This window comes from Anticarsia gemmatalis, chromosome Z (assembly GCF_050436995.1).
Source record: "Anticarsia gemmatalis isolate Benzon Research Colony breed Stoneville strain chromosome Z, ilAntGemm2 primary, whole genome shotgun sequence".
NCBI classification, from domain to species: Eukaryota; Metazoa; Arthropoda; class Insecta; order Lepidoptera; family Erebidae; genus Anticarsia; species Anticarsia gemmatalis.
In genome coordinates, this window is record NC_134776.1 from 21,357,600 (window position 1) to 21,375,740 (window position 18,141).

The following is an 18,141-nucleotide window of genomic DNA, read 5'->3' on the forward strand; positions in this document are numbered from 1 at the left end:
ATTAATGTACCACACCGTAACGTCATTACTATTCAATTCAAATTATGTACAAAAAGATAAAAATACGTGCTTATTACTTTTTTACAGATGGACCCAAACCTAAAAATTAGGCAACATTCGTATTTGATCACGTACAAAAATAATACGTATTTACATGTCTTCACTCTCTTCTAGACGTACCAAAATAAAAAATAAGCAACATACCCATCGCGTTACATCGCTTATATGCAAGTACCTTTCAACAGAATAGTCAGAGTGAATATTCAGAAATGTTTCGGTACATTATTATTGTGTATCGTGCAAGGAAGTAACTGTGTTACTGTGTTCTGTGATAAAGGAACTGCTTTATGTACTTTTCTTCAACAAATTCTGTGTAACGTTCTGAATCCCAATTGACGCCTTTGTGAGACTTAGGTGGTGTTATTATTTTATTTCTGTTTCAGTTGTAATGTTTAGCTAGAGCAACTAATTCTAATATTCTTATAAATATTTGGTTTGATAGTCTGAAACTGTGTCTAATTGTCTATTTAATAGTACCATATTTTGTGGAGGGACAGTCAGTAAAAAAAAAACTTTTTAAAAATCTATCTTTTTTGCGGCAAGATTGGGAGATTTGGAAGGGTCTTACCTTGGGAGGCCTTTGCCCAGCAGTGGGAAATTAAAATAGGCTAAGGAAAAAAAAATATTTTTTGCAGATCCTTTTATAGAATGTTTTTCTCATCTTTCTTTGTTATTCTCTTTTGAAGACAATGATATTGCAAGTTTTTGTATCGATTTCCGTACAGGAAAACGTGACCTAAATTATTGTTGTTGTGCTTAGGCTAAATGATAAAACAATCCCTATTACATGAAACTAAAATTGTTAATAGCATTACGTAGGGGAATCTCACACCCTTGCCTTTTACTACTACATTTTATAACAGGCGCGATGTAGGTATGTGAAATATACATAAGTGATAAAACAAGAAGATACATTCTAGTACTATATCTAATATATAAAATTCTCGCGTCACAGTTTTCGTTGACATACTCCTCCGAAACGGCTTGACCGATTCTCATTAAATTTTGTGAGCATATTGAGCACGCCTGAGAATCGGCCAACATCTATTTTTCATACCTCTAAGTGATACAATTTCTTTTTTATATGGCAATACAACGTTTGCCGGGTCAGTTAGTTATTTTATAATATTTTCATATACGTCTACAACTAATGCGAACTAATTCCAAGCCCTTGATCATAGCTTAACTTGGCCTATATTTTTAACCCAGTCCTATTAAAACTGAACGCAATCATACTGATAACATTATACTAAAGTAAAACTCATTGAATGATTCATTTCGGAAAATAATCATGGAACGAAATTGTCGCGTATTATCGTGTATGCCTTAATTACTGAACCATCTGAAGCGGAAACTTAATTGGAGAGTATACATTTTAATTATTATTTGTATTTTAATTTTCATAATTATTGCCTATTTTCAGATAAGTATAGAACAGCCTGTATATTTGTGTAGAGAAGAGCAACTCTCGCTTTGTATAAATATGAATCCGTTAAATAAATAAGTAGGTTATTCTAATATTAGTCAAATCAGCTACTCGAGGAGCTCTTGGCGTAGTAACAATAGCCGGGGCCACCGAGGTTGTTTTGTGGTCGAGTGACCATGTTATACATGACGAGTTCCTCCGTTTCTCGGAAGACACGTTAAATTGTGGGTTGAAAATACCTTGCATATTACGTCAAGCAATTCAGCACTGCTCAATTTTAATGAAATAATTTATTAATACTTGGTAGTCTATCACAATAGGTTTGTTGTAAGAACAGTAATTATCATCAAACCGGGTACTTTCACACGAAAGAAGCCCTAGAAATAACGACAGAATTCGCAGACTGGTGAAACAATACAATTATTATCGGTACATTACGTAAAAAAAAACCATAAAAGGTTTAAATCATAAAATTCACTCGTAACAAATTTTTCACCGCACCGACACCAGGGGTGACCAATCTTTTACCCCTGCGCCCACAATTTTAATTATAACTGAGGCTTATTAAGTTGCTTTGAAACAAAGGCGTGTCATTTTATATTTTTTTGTCTCAAAAACGTTGTGGTTTGCCTTCCCGCGTCGTTTGAGCGTATCATAATTATTTTCGTCACGTAACACCAGATTTGCGGGATTAAAATATGCTTTGTGATATTTTCGCGTTTAAAAATGTTTTTTCTCAAAGTGCAGCTACGAGTGGGATTTTGTGTTTAGGTTGTTAAGCTCTGTTTCTGTTGAAGTAATTGTTTGTGAATTTTAACCTGAAAAGTGGACAAAATGTTTGTTGGAATAAACATAAAAATATTCTGTCGTACTAATAAAAGTCTTGTAAAATCTGATTATAGTTATACAGTGTTTTGTCACTTTTAATCAATTTTAAAACTTCATGAGTGTGGAAAGGACGTAACACAACATAACTAATCAGAAGTTCCACTACTTTTATTAGTAAGACTGAGTTTATAGGAACACAGTTAAAGGCTGTGACTATAACATGAAACGGACTCACGGATAGTAAGGTGAATGCCTCGCCCGCATACAAACTGTCTCTTGCATTTGGTCAGTCTTGGCCCTGTTTGTGGATAGCAAAGGGATGTTACCCGTCTAGTCGCCTAACAAACGTCGAGCGTTCAACTTACAACTTTACGTTACATTTGAGAGGATTTACAGGCTGGTAAAAAGTGATAGTGCACCTCTTTGAAGTGTGAGTTCACAGGTGATGTAAGAAAAATGTATTTATGTCTTGCATTCTTAATTAATATGAAATAATTTGATGTTTAGCTATCGGTTCATATTATATAGGGTGCGTATTGTCGGTCGCGTAACGCCAGAACTGATAAATGTATAGAAAAACACTCGACATTACACACTCAATCGATGATGCGTCTGTGCGAGCCCATACTTATTAAGCTACGCTCGACGCATCTTTCGTTAAATGTAAACACACCCCAACGCTTATATTCGATATACACCTGAAGGAAACATAACCTAGTAATTTTTCTACTTCACAAATTTAACAACAAACAAAATTTCAGTACCCAAATTTTACTTCGACCCAAAGAAATAAAGCATACAAATACAGTATAAAAAGTGTCCTTCCATAAATCCTACTCTGATTGATATCACTGATATATGAAAAGTGAAATATACCAATCCGTTTCCGTTGCGCATCAAAAAATACTTTGGCAAAGGAAACAACCAAACAATGGATACAAAACAAAATCATGTCCTAACTCACACACGTTACATCATACAAAAATCAACTCTAATATAATAGTAATAAGGTTGGTTTTCACGTAACAAACATTCCACGTAGTAATTGAATTTGAGTAGCGAAAGGTTTTCTCTTTTATAAATTCGTAAACGCAGGGTTCTAGAGGGGTTGGGTTGGGTTATTAGAGGGAGGGATAAACCCGGGTTGGTCTGCGATGATATGACATTGCGTAATGTAAGCTTTTGTCAAAATTGGAATGCAGATTGAAATAACAAAATCTAATGCAAGAATTTCGGGATCCTTTTGTGGCAGGCTGTTTAAGGGTCGTAATAACTTAACGTAGCCTTTCTAAATTATACTGTAATGAAATATAATTTAGGGAACATATGGGAATAATAGCCGTGAAATTATTATCGCAGGCTCTCAAGTTAATTCGGTATGAAGGAATCTAACGCTCTGTTAAATAAAATAGCGCTAAAGCCTTTATCTTCCTATTTAAAACAATAAAATAAAAACCATAAAGTCCCTTCCTTCCAAACAATTGTTTTATTAACTCATAACAAGAAAACCGACACCCATAAAATTAGTGTAACCATCTCGCACACCCCATGGAATATAAATAAGACCGTCCATACGCCACCCATGGGCCCAGAGTCCTGATTTATGGCAAAACAATTTATCTGGTAAAGGGATGAAGTTATTGCCTGTGTTCAGAGGACAAGCAGATAGGGGTGATATATTGACGATAGTTTTGAGTGAAACGTGCAAGGGGCCCGTGGCGGGATCGTAATTGGCGTTCTTGTGTGGTAAGTTAAGCAACGTTACTAAGGTTAAGTGTTGGATGGGTGACCATTTGATTGTAGTTACTGTAGTTAGGTACAACATTATGGATAGTTTAGTGTATACTAGCGGACTGCTCCGACTTCGTCCGGTTATGGTACATTTTTCTTTGTTGATCTTATTCCCGTAAGAATTTTGAAATTTGATTCTTTAAACTTAAGCGCATATTAAAAGTTATTGTTGTATGCATAGGCAGGTTGGATATAATTTAAGATTGGTGCATTTTATAATGTGCAATATTTTAAGTAATTGGACGGTACGGAGAACTCAAAACTGAGGCGACTTCACAGAGTTTTTGATATTTACGTATGTTGGGAATGTAAATGAAAATTTCACATTTATTTTTCCTAGTGTGGGAGTTATAGTCGAAAATATTGAAAAAAAAACCTCATTTTTAATGCCAATATGTTCGGTTTCGTGTTTCGTGTTTATTTTGTCAGACGAAAAACTGAAAGCAGGAATCCTTTTAACATTTTTGTTTATCATTATACAAATGGGAAAAATGTTTGGTGATAGTAAAAAATCTGAAATCCTGTATGAAGTTTAAAATTTTAAAAGTTGATCGAGAGATATCCAATTATCACTACAGACATCGGGCAAGGCAAAAACGAAACAGTAATGTGTAATGCATTTAAATATGACGATAAATGAATAAATTTAAAAAAAATCCTGAATGAAGGAGAGGTCATACCTTTAGTTCGTCACGCTGGCTTTTCACACAGGACCAACAAATCGTAAGTCTACATCCCTGCAAGTACTGCGTATAAAAATATTTACACAATTAAATCTGTCCTTTTCGAGTCGCCCGAAGGCCTTTGACTTAACGACTATTATCTTAATTAGCAACAACCGGGACCGACGTTTCAGGTACCCTCCGAAGCACGGAGACGCCAAGTACAAATACCACTATGCGGTCACCCATCTAAAGAATGACCGCGCCAATGTTTGCTTAACCCACAGATCGTTTACCTCGTGAGCGCAACTGGCTACGGGCGCCTCATCTCATAACGTAGACGGCAATTGACCTCAAACAAGAGCATAACGTTGAACTAGCTGCCGAGAACATAAATCACTGGCTAGATTACAATCCTCTATCTTGAGCTGATAGCTATACGTCTGTGACATGAATAATTCAGCCGGGTAACGAACCGACTACCCGCACAATGCTACCAATTATGTTCTAGACATGATTGGATTTAACGGGTGTGCCAATCATCGTAAGTTTGTGTGATAGAAATATATTTTACTTCATTTGTCTTTATTATCTAAAGGGTTTTCTTATATTATTTTACTTAGAAAATAAGAATTTAATAAAATTATATGACTGGATTTCTATAAATATGTTAATTACAACCCCCTAATAAGACATTCTTTCAAAATATTATATTGGTAATTAATTCTGTTATCAAAAAGTTTCGCTCCGATATATTCTAGCTATTCTCTCTGATCATAACTTTTGAATTACACAATAATTTACATTGTGAAATAGCTAAAAATCTTCTTGGTTAATAAAAAAAACGATACTATAATTAAATAATATTTAATTCAAAAAATAAATTAAACAACTATCACAATAAAATAACACTAAAGAAACTTATTCCTTACGATCCTTTCACCGTATTCCTCAAACTGTTTCTTAAGAACCCAGACTTTCTTCACATCAGACATGCCGGCAAAAATGGCTGCCCCTAACCACGCTACGCAATAAGACTCTGGAGAATCTACCACATTGGCAGCCTTGTTAAAATACCCTTCGATTTCATTGACCAGCCTTTGAGATAAGCCAGGAATAGACGACAACCCCCCACTAATAACAACCCCTCCCAATAATTCTGTGTGCAATTCTGAATCGCATTTCCTTGCTGCAGTAATCACTGCTTCGTGCAGAGGCAGAATATTGGTGTCTACTCCCACAAGTTCTTTGGGACTGAACAAGATTTCTGGAGTACAATGAGCTTCTTCGCTGATGTCTATTTCTTTACCATCAGGCAGTACATATTTCACTTGGTTAAAAACTTGATTGTACTCCATTTCCGAACATGGGGTTAGGAACATTGCTTGCTGTTTGATGTCTTGTATCACTTTGTAAGGCGCTGGGCCTAAATCGAAGCCTTTGCTCTCAAGCTTGTTAGTGAGGTGCTCGGAGAAATCTCTTCCAGAGAAATTGGTGTCCATGTGAGCGTATCTTAAGAGCCCTCCTTCGTATACCGGGTCTATGTCAGTGGAGTCGTATCCTAGGTCTACTGAAATGCCTGTAGTGAATCCAGACCCATATAAGGCCAGTACTCCCAATGCTTGAACGCTCAAAGCCGGTGCATTCAACGTCTCGAAGAAAATCTCGCAGCATTTTATTCTGAAATGAAGAATAATGATAATAATATCGTCTCTAGATAATTCATTTTCCCTTGAGAAATAAGTCGGTCGGAAACTGCTCGGAAGCAGCTTGATAATAAACGATTTTGTAAATTATTTCGTCCGTAACAAGAGGTTTATTAATATCTTGATATTTAGATTAACAATAAGCCGTTTAATCTCAAACGTAGGTACTGAAACTAAAGGAATTGTTTGCAAAAGTTTGATGAACACTCAGTTTAAGAAATTAACTCAAACCTTTATTATATTATAACCATTTCTTTCTAAAACATAATATTTCTATTAATAAGAATTTATTCGTATCAAATCCCATTTGACTATTTATCACAAAAACACATATTTTTTACCAAAACTACCTCTTAAATGAGTAGGTAGAAAACACGACTAACTGAACCATAACACCCAAGGTGATCCATCTTTCTAACATCGAACATCAAACGAACAGTCAATAAACATTCAAACGCAGTCTTTGTAAAATCTTCAACAAACAAAACAAGAATAAAGTACAAAAAGCGAAAGGTTAAACTTGGGAGCCTCTGTGATCCATCTTTTCAAACAAAATTAGTATTCGCCGAGCGTCCTAGTTAATTCCACACAGATACCGGCCGGGAATCGAAGCCGAGACCGGGCTTAGTATCGCTCTATGATTGATTACGGTGGTTGTTTGCGCCACCTGAACAGTGAGTATTAGGGGGGGCTTTTGTGTGGGGGGTGAAGAAGGCTTCTATTGTCGCCTCTTGTTATACCAATGTCATTTGCGTGCCCTTTCCTTGGAGCTGTATAAATCTATTCTGAGCAAGCAAAGTTTTACGTACTTAAACAAATGCATATCTGTTTGTGTCACAGTCATATTCAATAATTGATTGTGACTTTTAAATAAATAGTCATGAAAATGATTTTTTAAATAACGGGAACTAAACTTTACGAAGATGGGATACATTTTTATAATTGTAAAGTCTCTCGTTGCCTGTTTCATATTATAGATACATTTTTAAATAATTATGACAACATTTTGGCAAAAAGTTAGCCGCAGTACCATGATGAAATTGAATTTAAAATAAGTTAATAAACAATATTTATGTGTTATTTTATTCATCATTTGTTTTTATTAGTATTGTATTTGTTTGAATGACATTAGACAATGCACAGAGTTAGTTACACAATAAGTTTGGCACAGGATCAACACAGCATAAACAAAGAGAATTCTATACTCAGCGGACGATAAAATTGGGTTGTTTAGATAATGATAGTAATAAGACTAGTAGCGGGATAGTCACAGTTGATACTATCGAGTATCGAGAGTTAGGCATTTAAAATTCACTGCGAACATCTAATATTATAAATGCGAAAGTAACTCTGTCTGTCTGTCTGTCTGCTTCTCAATCACGCCTAAACTACTGAACCAATTTGAATGAAATTTGGTATGGAGATATTTTGATATCCGAGAAATGACATAGGTTATATATCATCACGCTACGACCAAAAGGAGCAGAGTACCAGTAATTAATGTTACAAAAACGGGGAAAAATTTCACCCATTCTCTCTTATTGGACGCAAGCGAAGTTGCGCGGGTCAGCTAGTAATTCATATGGCACTGATCACACTTTCAAACAATATTTCTTGATAGCTAACCGGTATAAAGAAAAGCTTCCCGGATTTGCGCCTGTGTCTTAGGTCTTTAAAACTACACAGCTGATAGTGATGCAATTTTTTTTAATAGATAGGGTCATTCAAGAGGACAGTTTATGTGTCAAAGTTGTAAAGGTTTTTTCTTGTAAAATAACTGTTTAAGCCGTAGGAAGCCGGGGCGAGCCGCTAGTAAACTATATTTCACGATTTATATATTTGTTAAGGCTTCAATAACTTATTCTTATTACTCATTTTTATCTCGTCCTTGTAAGCATTACCATACGTTATCTATCTATCGTATGGTCAGTGGTCAACCTGGTGTCAACTTTGTTCAAGCCGCACGAAAGGCCTTTGACATGGCTTAACGACTGTTATCTTAATTGACAACAACTGGGACCGCCATTTTACGTGCTCTCCGAAGCACGGAGGTCGGAGACGCTCAGTTCAAATTCCACTATGCGGTCACCCATCTATAGAATGACCGCACCAACGGTTGCTTAACCCACAGATCGTTTACCGACCGGTGAGCACAACTGGCTATGAACGCTTCTTACTCATACGTTATAACCAACCTACTAGAGCCAATAAAATCGATCCACACAATAGCCAATTGACTTGCTACTCGAGGAGCGTTTTAAAGACTTAATTAATATTTTTCCATTGTAAAAGCCCTTTCAGCCGAGCCCTGGCTTTAGGCAGAACCTCACAAAAGAACCTATCCGACAATGTGATGGGAATTATAACGACTTACCGTGAAAGGAAACATGAAAATTGTTTTGTAAACTGAAAAGATGAACTTTGTATTTTACCGTTCGATGTTTATTAGACTAAAGAAGTTTCTCTATAGTAAAGACAATGAATATTGAAATCCCTTTCTTTATTGTAAAACTGAGTAGAAATGTAACTAGACTTTTGAGTAAATACCAAACAAATGAAAAGTTAATTAACGTGTTAGGTAAATACTCTACTCCGATATAAATAAAAATTAAGTTTATCGCAATAAAGTCCCACAGTTGGGCAAGGGTCTCTTCCCGTAATGAGGGAGGGGTTTGGCTTTGAGTCCACAACGCTGGCCAATTGCGGGTTGGGGACTTTAGTCCAATACAAGCTCAAAAAATATCTGAATGAATATTTAGTTTAACACTCATAGACTCGCATTCAAACTATGCCACGACTATTATGAATCATATTATAATTAATTAATTAATTTTAATATATCATTGATCATCGATGACATGCCTTAATTAATTCCCACTAAAACATGGCGACATATTTTATATTACACATTAAATATTCCAAAACAAATGACATCGCTAATTTATAACACAACTAGAGGCCGCTCGTGACTTCGTCCGCGTGGAAACCCTTCCCTTGAGAATCCCGATCCTTCGGGAACTCCGGGATAAATAGCTTATGTGTTATTCTGGGTCTTCAGCTACCTATATACCAAATTTCATCGTAATCGGTTCAGTAGTATTTGTGTGAAAGAGTAACAAACATACATACATTCTCACAAACTTTCGCATTTATAATATTAGTAGGATAACTCATTTAATATTCTGTAACAGATGACACTGCTAATTTATAACACAATAGAAAACACTCAATGATTAATGACAAAAGCTTTATACAAAAATATCCATAAAGAAGAGAAGAAATGGATAAATTACGACATTTCAGATTGTCATAATTATCATTTAGATATCTGCCCACCCTGTTTTAATAACAGTAGGTATAAAACAGGGGCCCTGCCTTTGACATTTTTATATCTCAAGTTATGCCCCTAAAAGCACCATAATTGCTTATTTTTCGCATAAAATTTTCCAAGATTATTTTCCGTTGGGAAGTTTTTTAAACGGCCCTTGGGAATATTAAAGAATATTGACATAAAATATCTGGTATTCATTATAACATTATAGGAAAAGTTTGTCATTTCAATGAAATGTAATGTTATCATTTATATTTGAGTGATTGAAACAATGTTTATTTTCTCATTATAAATAACGACGAACCTACCAATGCATGGGAGGCACAGACTACGTTCTGTGCAACTTGCTTCGTAACGTCAAACATGTCATAGCAAAATGCATGACGTAACAAAAACATATTTCTGATGTCAAAATTGTGTTACATTCAACAAAAAAAAAACTGGCCAGCTGCGAGTCGAACTCCTGAATTCCGTACCGTACAAAAAAATACGTAAAATAATCACGTTTATTGTTAGGGGAACCCCTAAATTATATTGTAACCGAAGTATAATTTCGGCTTCCTAGCTTTTTAGGACAGACAGCAAAGGCTTAGTAAAAGGGTGCCATTTTTAACCCTTTGGGTACGGACCCTCAAAATCTGAGACAAGTTAACGTTCAAAATTATCTATATAAAATGAATCTATCTAAGTATCTAGTCAGCTCTTTTCCACCCACAGTTGAGTATAGGTAAAATAAATTTACATACAAATAAAAAACGGCATAGAACAGCTCACACTTGCAACATCTAGATCCGCTTAGTAATTCAGTGTCCACGTTTCACCGCACAGTACAAGATAGATCGGTTGCAGACGTTTGTACTATGTATTCGGTTTATTCACGCTTCAATTCGAAAGGAAAATACTAGGATATGTCCAGGATAGATGGCCAAACAAAGATGTGTTTGATAGTGTTACAATTTCTACCCAAAGGGCATATCGTGAAACCTTTCGTACAATTAGAAGGTTGGTTGATAATGTTTCTCTATTATGTTTTGACATAGTATCAGATAACCATTTTTTATATTATTATACCATAGTTCAATCGGCATCTTAAAACGAAAATAATTGTGATAAGAAACAAGATAGATTTCAAAGAATTTTCGTTTTCGTTGATTTTAATATGGCTTCATTAGCGCGATTCTCTACCATTATCGACTATCAACAAGCAACCATCGAGAAATTTTAGTATGACAATCAGATCAACCCCTTTAGTGGGCGTCGTTGGAACTATTATTGCAGTACATTTTAAATGAGAAACTCTCTATACTTGACGCAATTAAAATAAAAAAAATATATTATGCTTGATTTAGTTAACTTTAGTAACCGAATGAAAATCAAATTAAATTTATAAAACCCTATTACAACACTAAATTCAATGAATTTAGAAATCAACCATTGAACGGGGTACACTATGTTCTCTCTTCTATTCCGCTTTGTTGAATATCATTTTCAAACATCGCAATATAACATTTTCTTCCGAGTTTTTATTAAAACAACCTCATTATACGCGAGCGGGTAATGATATGTAAATGTAAGTATTCCGGTCAAGAACGAACCGCGCCGTATAACTGAACACAAACGAACAATGATCATTATGAAAATACTTTGAAGGAAATGGATGCGCAATCAGAAACGTATATTTTATTCATTCACGAGATATTGCACTTACATTCGGTAAGCGATTATTGAGGTCATTGACCTTTGGTATACGATTGTCTCTGTGTGCGGTTGGTAGTTCATCCGACTGTTGATCATGAGGTCTCGGGTTCGATTCCCAGATGTGACAAAGTACTGTTAGTATTTTCTAATTTATATAAGAATGTTTGTCAATACTCATCCAAAGTTTGGTAAATGGCAATAAGCTTTACTTTATATACGTCTCATACTATCAGATGTAGTACCTTCAGGTACTACAGACGTGAGCTATGTATGAAACCCTTGGCACAATCAGTGAACTGCATAGTAACTCCTCTCATTTTTGAGAGTCAATTTGGTCTCAGCAAGCACTAAAATATCTTCTAAGTTAATCGGGTCTCTACACGCCTAAAACAGACATATTTGCCAAAAGTAATTTCACTAAAACAACATCCAATTTAAAAGCAGCGACGTGACATAATTATAAAAAAACGCAAATAAACTAAAAAAAATAATACGACATTTATTTTTCTCGTTCAGTTTGAAGAACGTGGGTAGTCTTTGTAGTTCGCGCCTACAGCCTACGCTATCGATATAAATTCACAATATAAAACGCCCGGCTCGTGTTACTAAAGGAACGACTTTTAGAAAATAATTGCCACTCGTTTTAAGATGAAAGAAAGTGTGAAGACACGTGAATACCTTGCAGACAGTTTAACAGTGAATATACTTATACAATACATAAAATCACGCCTATTTCCCATATAGGTAGGCTAGGCCTGGACCAGAGAACGCCACTTGGTTCGATTCCTACAAACTCTGAATAATAATATGTACTGTGTCTATTGCCATTCTGCAATTCTGCTCTCGCCTAGATATTTGAGCTAACTTTTTCTCTAACTTGATGGGTAATGCTGAGCTTGAGCTACGCAATAATTTTGAAGACCATCAACTCCTTAAGTTGCCCAAAGAATATAGAAAGAAAATAAGTACCGAGTTACCAACTCAAAAATATGTTGTACCAAAAACAATCTCACTTTTTTTATCAAAAACCTTTCCTTTCGTTCACTACATACTTTCAGACAAACATACATTTAAATCATCGATCCAGACTAAACAGCATAATTTTGAAAGCTTTTTCTAAAAGGAAATTATCTAGACCGGCCATTAAACATTACATTTTCTTTAACACACAAGTAAAACGAACTAAATACCCAAAAGTCTCCGTTAAAAGGACAATACAAAAAGGCTTTATTGTTCAATCAACGTCGGACAACATCGGGTATAATTCATATCTTTATCAACATTCACATTCGTATTCAGTAATAACCAATTTGTTTCGAGTTTCATATTTATTACAACTATCAACTTTACGCACGATATTCTTGATTACAGTAACATTTGTGACTAAATGAAATATTACTTGCTTTTTTATATCAGAACTGTACTCGACATTTATTGTGTTTGCTTCAATTTCTGGGAACTATTAAATTAATATGGAATTTTGTTTGCATTTGAAAATATTAGATAAAAAGCTTTTACTATCTTATGGTGTATAAGATACAATCATACATTGAAGTGTTATAAAACGACAACTAGTTTTGATAATAATATGCGGATATTACGCATCATTACATATAAATAAACCAAAATAAACTTTATCATGATCACTTAATATAAATCCTATATCTAAATCCTAAAGATTTTGATAATTTTCTCAAGTGAATTAACACTGTAAAATTTTAAATTGTCTTGTATCAAACTCTCTCTCTTCGCTTCAAGCAAGTTCTAAAATCACCATGTAAAGAATTGGAAATGCAATAGTTTTTAACTTAAGGTATAAGGAATACCTTTCCGAATAGACACGAACGAAATTTGGCAGACAGAAAGTTTTTAATTTGATTAAAACACTGCTATCATTTAGTCTGGAAAGAAATCTCAGGCAGACGAAGTCGCGAGCAAAACTACAGTCCAACAACTTAGTAATAGACCCCGTGTGCAAGGTACGAGAGACGGTAAGGTATACATTATTAAGAGGCATTAACACCACAAATAAATCTAATAGGTAGCCTATCTACCAGATAAAATTACAGTAAATGGCAACATGACTGTCAAAATTCCACCTGATAAGTTATTCCATACTTTTCTGGAAGTAATGAAACTTACTTACGCAGCAAACATCGGTTGTGTCTTGTGGTTACTTTACATATACGAAATAGGGTACTTGGTTAACGATCAGCCAAATCAGCTACACTTTATGAGATTTCAAAAACACATTTAGTAGATATAGCTCATACTATTTGGCATCAAATAACTGTCTACGGGAAGGTTCATATCTGACTGAAGATGTATCGGGCGTAGCCTAAATAGTATGGGATTCGCACCGCCGCGACGCATCTTCGGTTGAGTGTGAACGGTCAAGTGTTTTTCTATACATTTGTCTGTTCTGGCGTTGCGCGACCTATAATACGCGACGTATGTTACGACAGATAAGAACGGAGAACCTTCCCTTATGCAATGTTTTAATCTAAATTAAATTTAAATCCAATGTAAGTAATTAAAAAAAAATAGACGGCGTGAGCATTTTAGATGAACCCTTTACTGCTACAAGTTAAATAATTGTCTCTCTTGACCACTCTTTTTAATTTCTTTGCCGCTAGTTATAAAGGGTACGAGTTCGATTTTGACGAAAAATAGTTAAGACATTAGAGTGCACTTATATCTCACTGTTAAAATATTTTTAACATGACTAACTTTCTTTGAACATTTAGCCGTACTTAACTCATTTTCGACAAAATCGGACTTATACAATTTTTCGCTAGAGACATGACTCTCTACTATGTTATTAAAATATAGTAGAATTATATTATTATTACGTAGTGATCAATGGTTACCAAAACACTCTAAATTTTGAGATGAAGTGCGGTATAATAAGTGGTTGGAACCAATTGATTTTCGTAAGGAATTAATTTGCGAAGTTTCGCTAAGCCTCTTAAAGAATAAGGCTTATCGTATTTACGCAAAATGATGAAGAATTCTCATAATTATTGGAAGTATTTTTCTCCATTTTATTTTGTTATGATAAAAGTTAGTAATTGTTAAGTTTAAGATTGGGGTTTCAAGGATGTCATGTTAAAGGAATGAAGCCGTTTTCCATGTAAGCTATCAATTTAAAGGCCATAAATTTTAAGTCATTATTTATTTAGTTTTTATTAAAAATAAATTGTAGTTATTCGAGACAAAATAAAAAAAGTAATAGAAAGTATGAAATTTAATAAATTCGAAAATTGACAGATATTTTTGATACATCAACTAGTTAAATGTTGCATTATCCTTTTTATTAAATAGTCATTATATATTTATTTTAGTCTTTAACCAATAAACTATATCAGGTCGAAATCCCTCAAATCTCAGTCGATGACTGAAATCCAAGCTACTCTTATTTAATTATTTTTTAAACTAACTTTATACCCAAACAAATATTTTACAGTACAGTACACAACGCCTTCAAATCAAGACTAAGACATACCCGGCTTTAAAAACTAAGCCGACTCACTCACCTAAAGAAATATCTCTTAAAACACCATCAACATTTTAATGTAGTAAAACCGCAATAAAAAACCAAACCGTTGTCGTTTTAATTCAAACACGGCTTGTATTTCACCAGCCTGTGTAAGCCGAATGTTTGCACAGAATTTAGGCGAACACGTTTTACTTAATCCGAAGAGAGACTTTTATAACGTTGACAAGTTTAAATCGTGTTGTGAAACTTAGTTTTTAATTCATATTTATTTTATAGTTTTACTTTAAATGCACGTTTTGGAAAGTGGTTACATAAGTTGCTGCAATGGATTCGAATCCCATCTGGGACTGATATTTGTGCGGTGAGCGCGAGTATCTGTTCATGACATACACCAACTTTAAACTTACTAAAATTGGACTAGCCCTTATTTTCCCTAGCCTGATTGAGCTTCCAACTGCTGGGTTAGGACCCCGATTTAACTCAAAAGAGAGGAATTTGGATGTCCAAATCACCGTATCGTTAACCAACATAAATTAAACCACATATGTAGAATGTACACGTACAAACATTGTTATTCAATCAAACAAAAGAAAACTACACCAGACTTACAAAAAAATGTCACAATCTCAAACAGTGTTTCATTACATTTGTCTCAATAAAGACATGCAGTCCATTCACTTTGTACCTTTGACATTAACCCGCAACCCACACAAAGGGTCCACTCTTCATTTTTCAGCGAGACCCCATAAAAGTATCCCAGCATCAATATCACCCGCGCTATTTCGAAAAGTGCAGGAAAATTTCAATTTTGAAAATTACTTTTAGGTAGCTCATACGTTATAATGTAACGAGAATGGAAAACGTTGTAATTTGGGACGTGAATGTGTTACGATAACATTATTCTTGATTCTTGACTTAATTGAATCGTAATGTTCTTTACTACCTAGTATTCATACATACCACTACTTTTTACTTTTAACGATAATAATATGCACTTGCTTAGCACACCCCTCAAACGTGACAACCTATAACTTATACGCATAGAAATGAATATTTCTAAACTTCGATGCATTCCCAGATTAAAAAATTATATAAAAAACAAATTATAATATCAATTCTAGTTACCATAAAATCAGCGTTCTTTGACTGTGGCCAAAGCTTTTCTACCTTTCAAGCCAATTACTTATCTTTGGTCTCTGCCTATACCTACCACTAAGGAAAAAAGGTCTTGATTTTATGTATGTCCAATAATTATAACATCGCCAAATATTTTTCTCAAGATCTTAAATTTCAAAACCAAACAACAATCGTCTCACTTATGTATCTAAGATGTCGTATAGCCGAGCTCGTGACAATACATCGTGCAGGAACAAATTAGCCAGCCCGTGAGCGCGGCACGTTCGCAAGCTGAAGGACTAAACGCGCTCGCTTGCACTTTTCTTCCGAGAATAATTTAATATGTAACAGCGTATCTTATCGGAAAGACGTTTAAATTTGAATGCTTTTTAAATGTAGTTTTGTAATAAAACGTGGGTTATATTTTTCAAACTGCTGAGCAATTTGTGGCTCTGGTTATTTTAAGCTAAACTTGTAAAGATATCATAAGTAAAACGTACTTATGCAAACAAGATTGTTGCATTTTAATACATTTTGCATAAATAGGTCTTATTATTATCAAACGCGAAAAATTATTATAAATCAATACAAAATAACTTGACTAGTCATCAAACGTCTAATTAATTTTCAACTTTAGGCGTTGTTTGGCAGACAAATCTCTTGACAAGAGTTTTTTCAATAACCTAAACGATATAACTGGTACTTTCCTAACAAAGCTAACAACGGCCCAAAAGCCATCCTGCATCAAACTCCCAAAACAAAGTAATTTGGGACACCAACTAACTGGCCCAGCAAAAGACAAAACCTCTTCAATCCAATATTCCACCAATCACAAAACTACCAAAACTCAATACATTATCCTGGTCCTTAAACTAAAAACCATTAAAAAGAACTTACTTATCTTCAATACTAGTCTTGGAAGCACTAGCCAGAATCACAGCTCGTTCCTCCGGAGCCACCTTCAACTCCTTATAAAAGACATGGTGCCAAACTCTTTCCATATTCTCCCAGTGCACGATCTTCCCGTGAACGACCGGGGAATACAACTCATAATCATCATGGGATTCTGCCTCATCACCTATGAACACGTCATATGGTACTTTGCCATAAAACCCTACGCGATTCTTAGGTCTGCCTACTACAGTCCTGAAAATGGAGACTGGATGGTTGTCGCAGGCAAAGCCGGCTTTGCAGCAATAGCTTCCTAGATCAATCACAACGCCTGGCTTTGAAAAAGGCATTTTGACAGATAGACAATCTTTTGAAGTTGATATTGTCAATTTGTTTTGTTTTTTTTTGGCGTAATTTCTCTATGGTTATAGGTGAGGTGCACGTAAAGGATAGCTATGATTTTAAATATTAACATACCTTTTTTCAACTAATTTATATTGTAGGTAATATAAGTAAGTCAGTTCAAAATAAATCTAAAAATACAAGTATCATTGGTTTTCTGTAACACAATTCTTTTATTATTTAATAGAACTTAGCTTGACTATTTAAATTGATGCTATTCTCACAAACGTCTGAAATTAAAACTAATAATAATAAGTTGTATAAATACATATTATACATTAATATATATTACCTACATTTCATTATTTTCTAGGCAATAAAACATATATTTCAGTAAGCTTTTAGCGAGAACAGCAATGACAAATAGAAGCAATCTGTAACATTTCAAATATTGATACATCGTATTCGACTCACGGCACAAAGTTATTTTTTATTTCAATAAAATTGCTGAAACTGCACCCATTTGTTTAGTTGTTCGGAAACAGTGCTTTTTTATATTTTTAGTACGGAGAATTGAAATATTGGCCTTTTGTGAAAATATGTTGCAGTTTTGGTAACACGCCTAATGAACAGCGTAGATAAAAATTACTTGTTGCTCTACCGTTTTGAAAAAGAATTTAATAAAATAAAAAAAATGTTCTCGCTGTTCCCAATTTACTTGTGTGACCATTCCGGCAAAACAGTCGATGGGGTTTTTTACTAAGTTTCCAACAAAAAGTAGTATTTCGGTC

The 18,141-nt window shown here is 34.5% G+C and overlaps 2 protein-coding genes across 3 annotated transcripts in view; one reads left to right on the forward strand and one right to left on the reverse strand.

Annotated features, from left to right (window-relative positions):
* Positions 1 to 18,141, forward strand: part of LOC142986197 (dipeptidase 1-like) — a 253,941-nt gene that overhangs the window by 145,869 nt on the left and 89,931 nt on the right. The gene's annotated exons all lie outside the window — the stretch shown is intronic.
* On the reverse strand, positions 5,679 to 17,358 carry LOC142986537 (uncharacterized). Its single transcript, XM_076135055.1, has 2 exons — positions 17,015 to 17,358; positions 5,679 to 6,447 (listed from the first exon to the last, which is right to left on the reverse strand). The coding sequence occupies exons 1-2, from the start codon at positions 17,356 to 17,358 to the stop codon at positions 5,679 to 5,681; spliced, it is 1,113 nt and encodes a 370-aa protein (XP_075991170.1).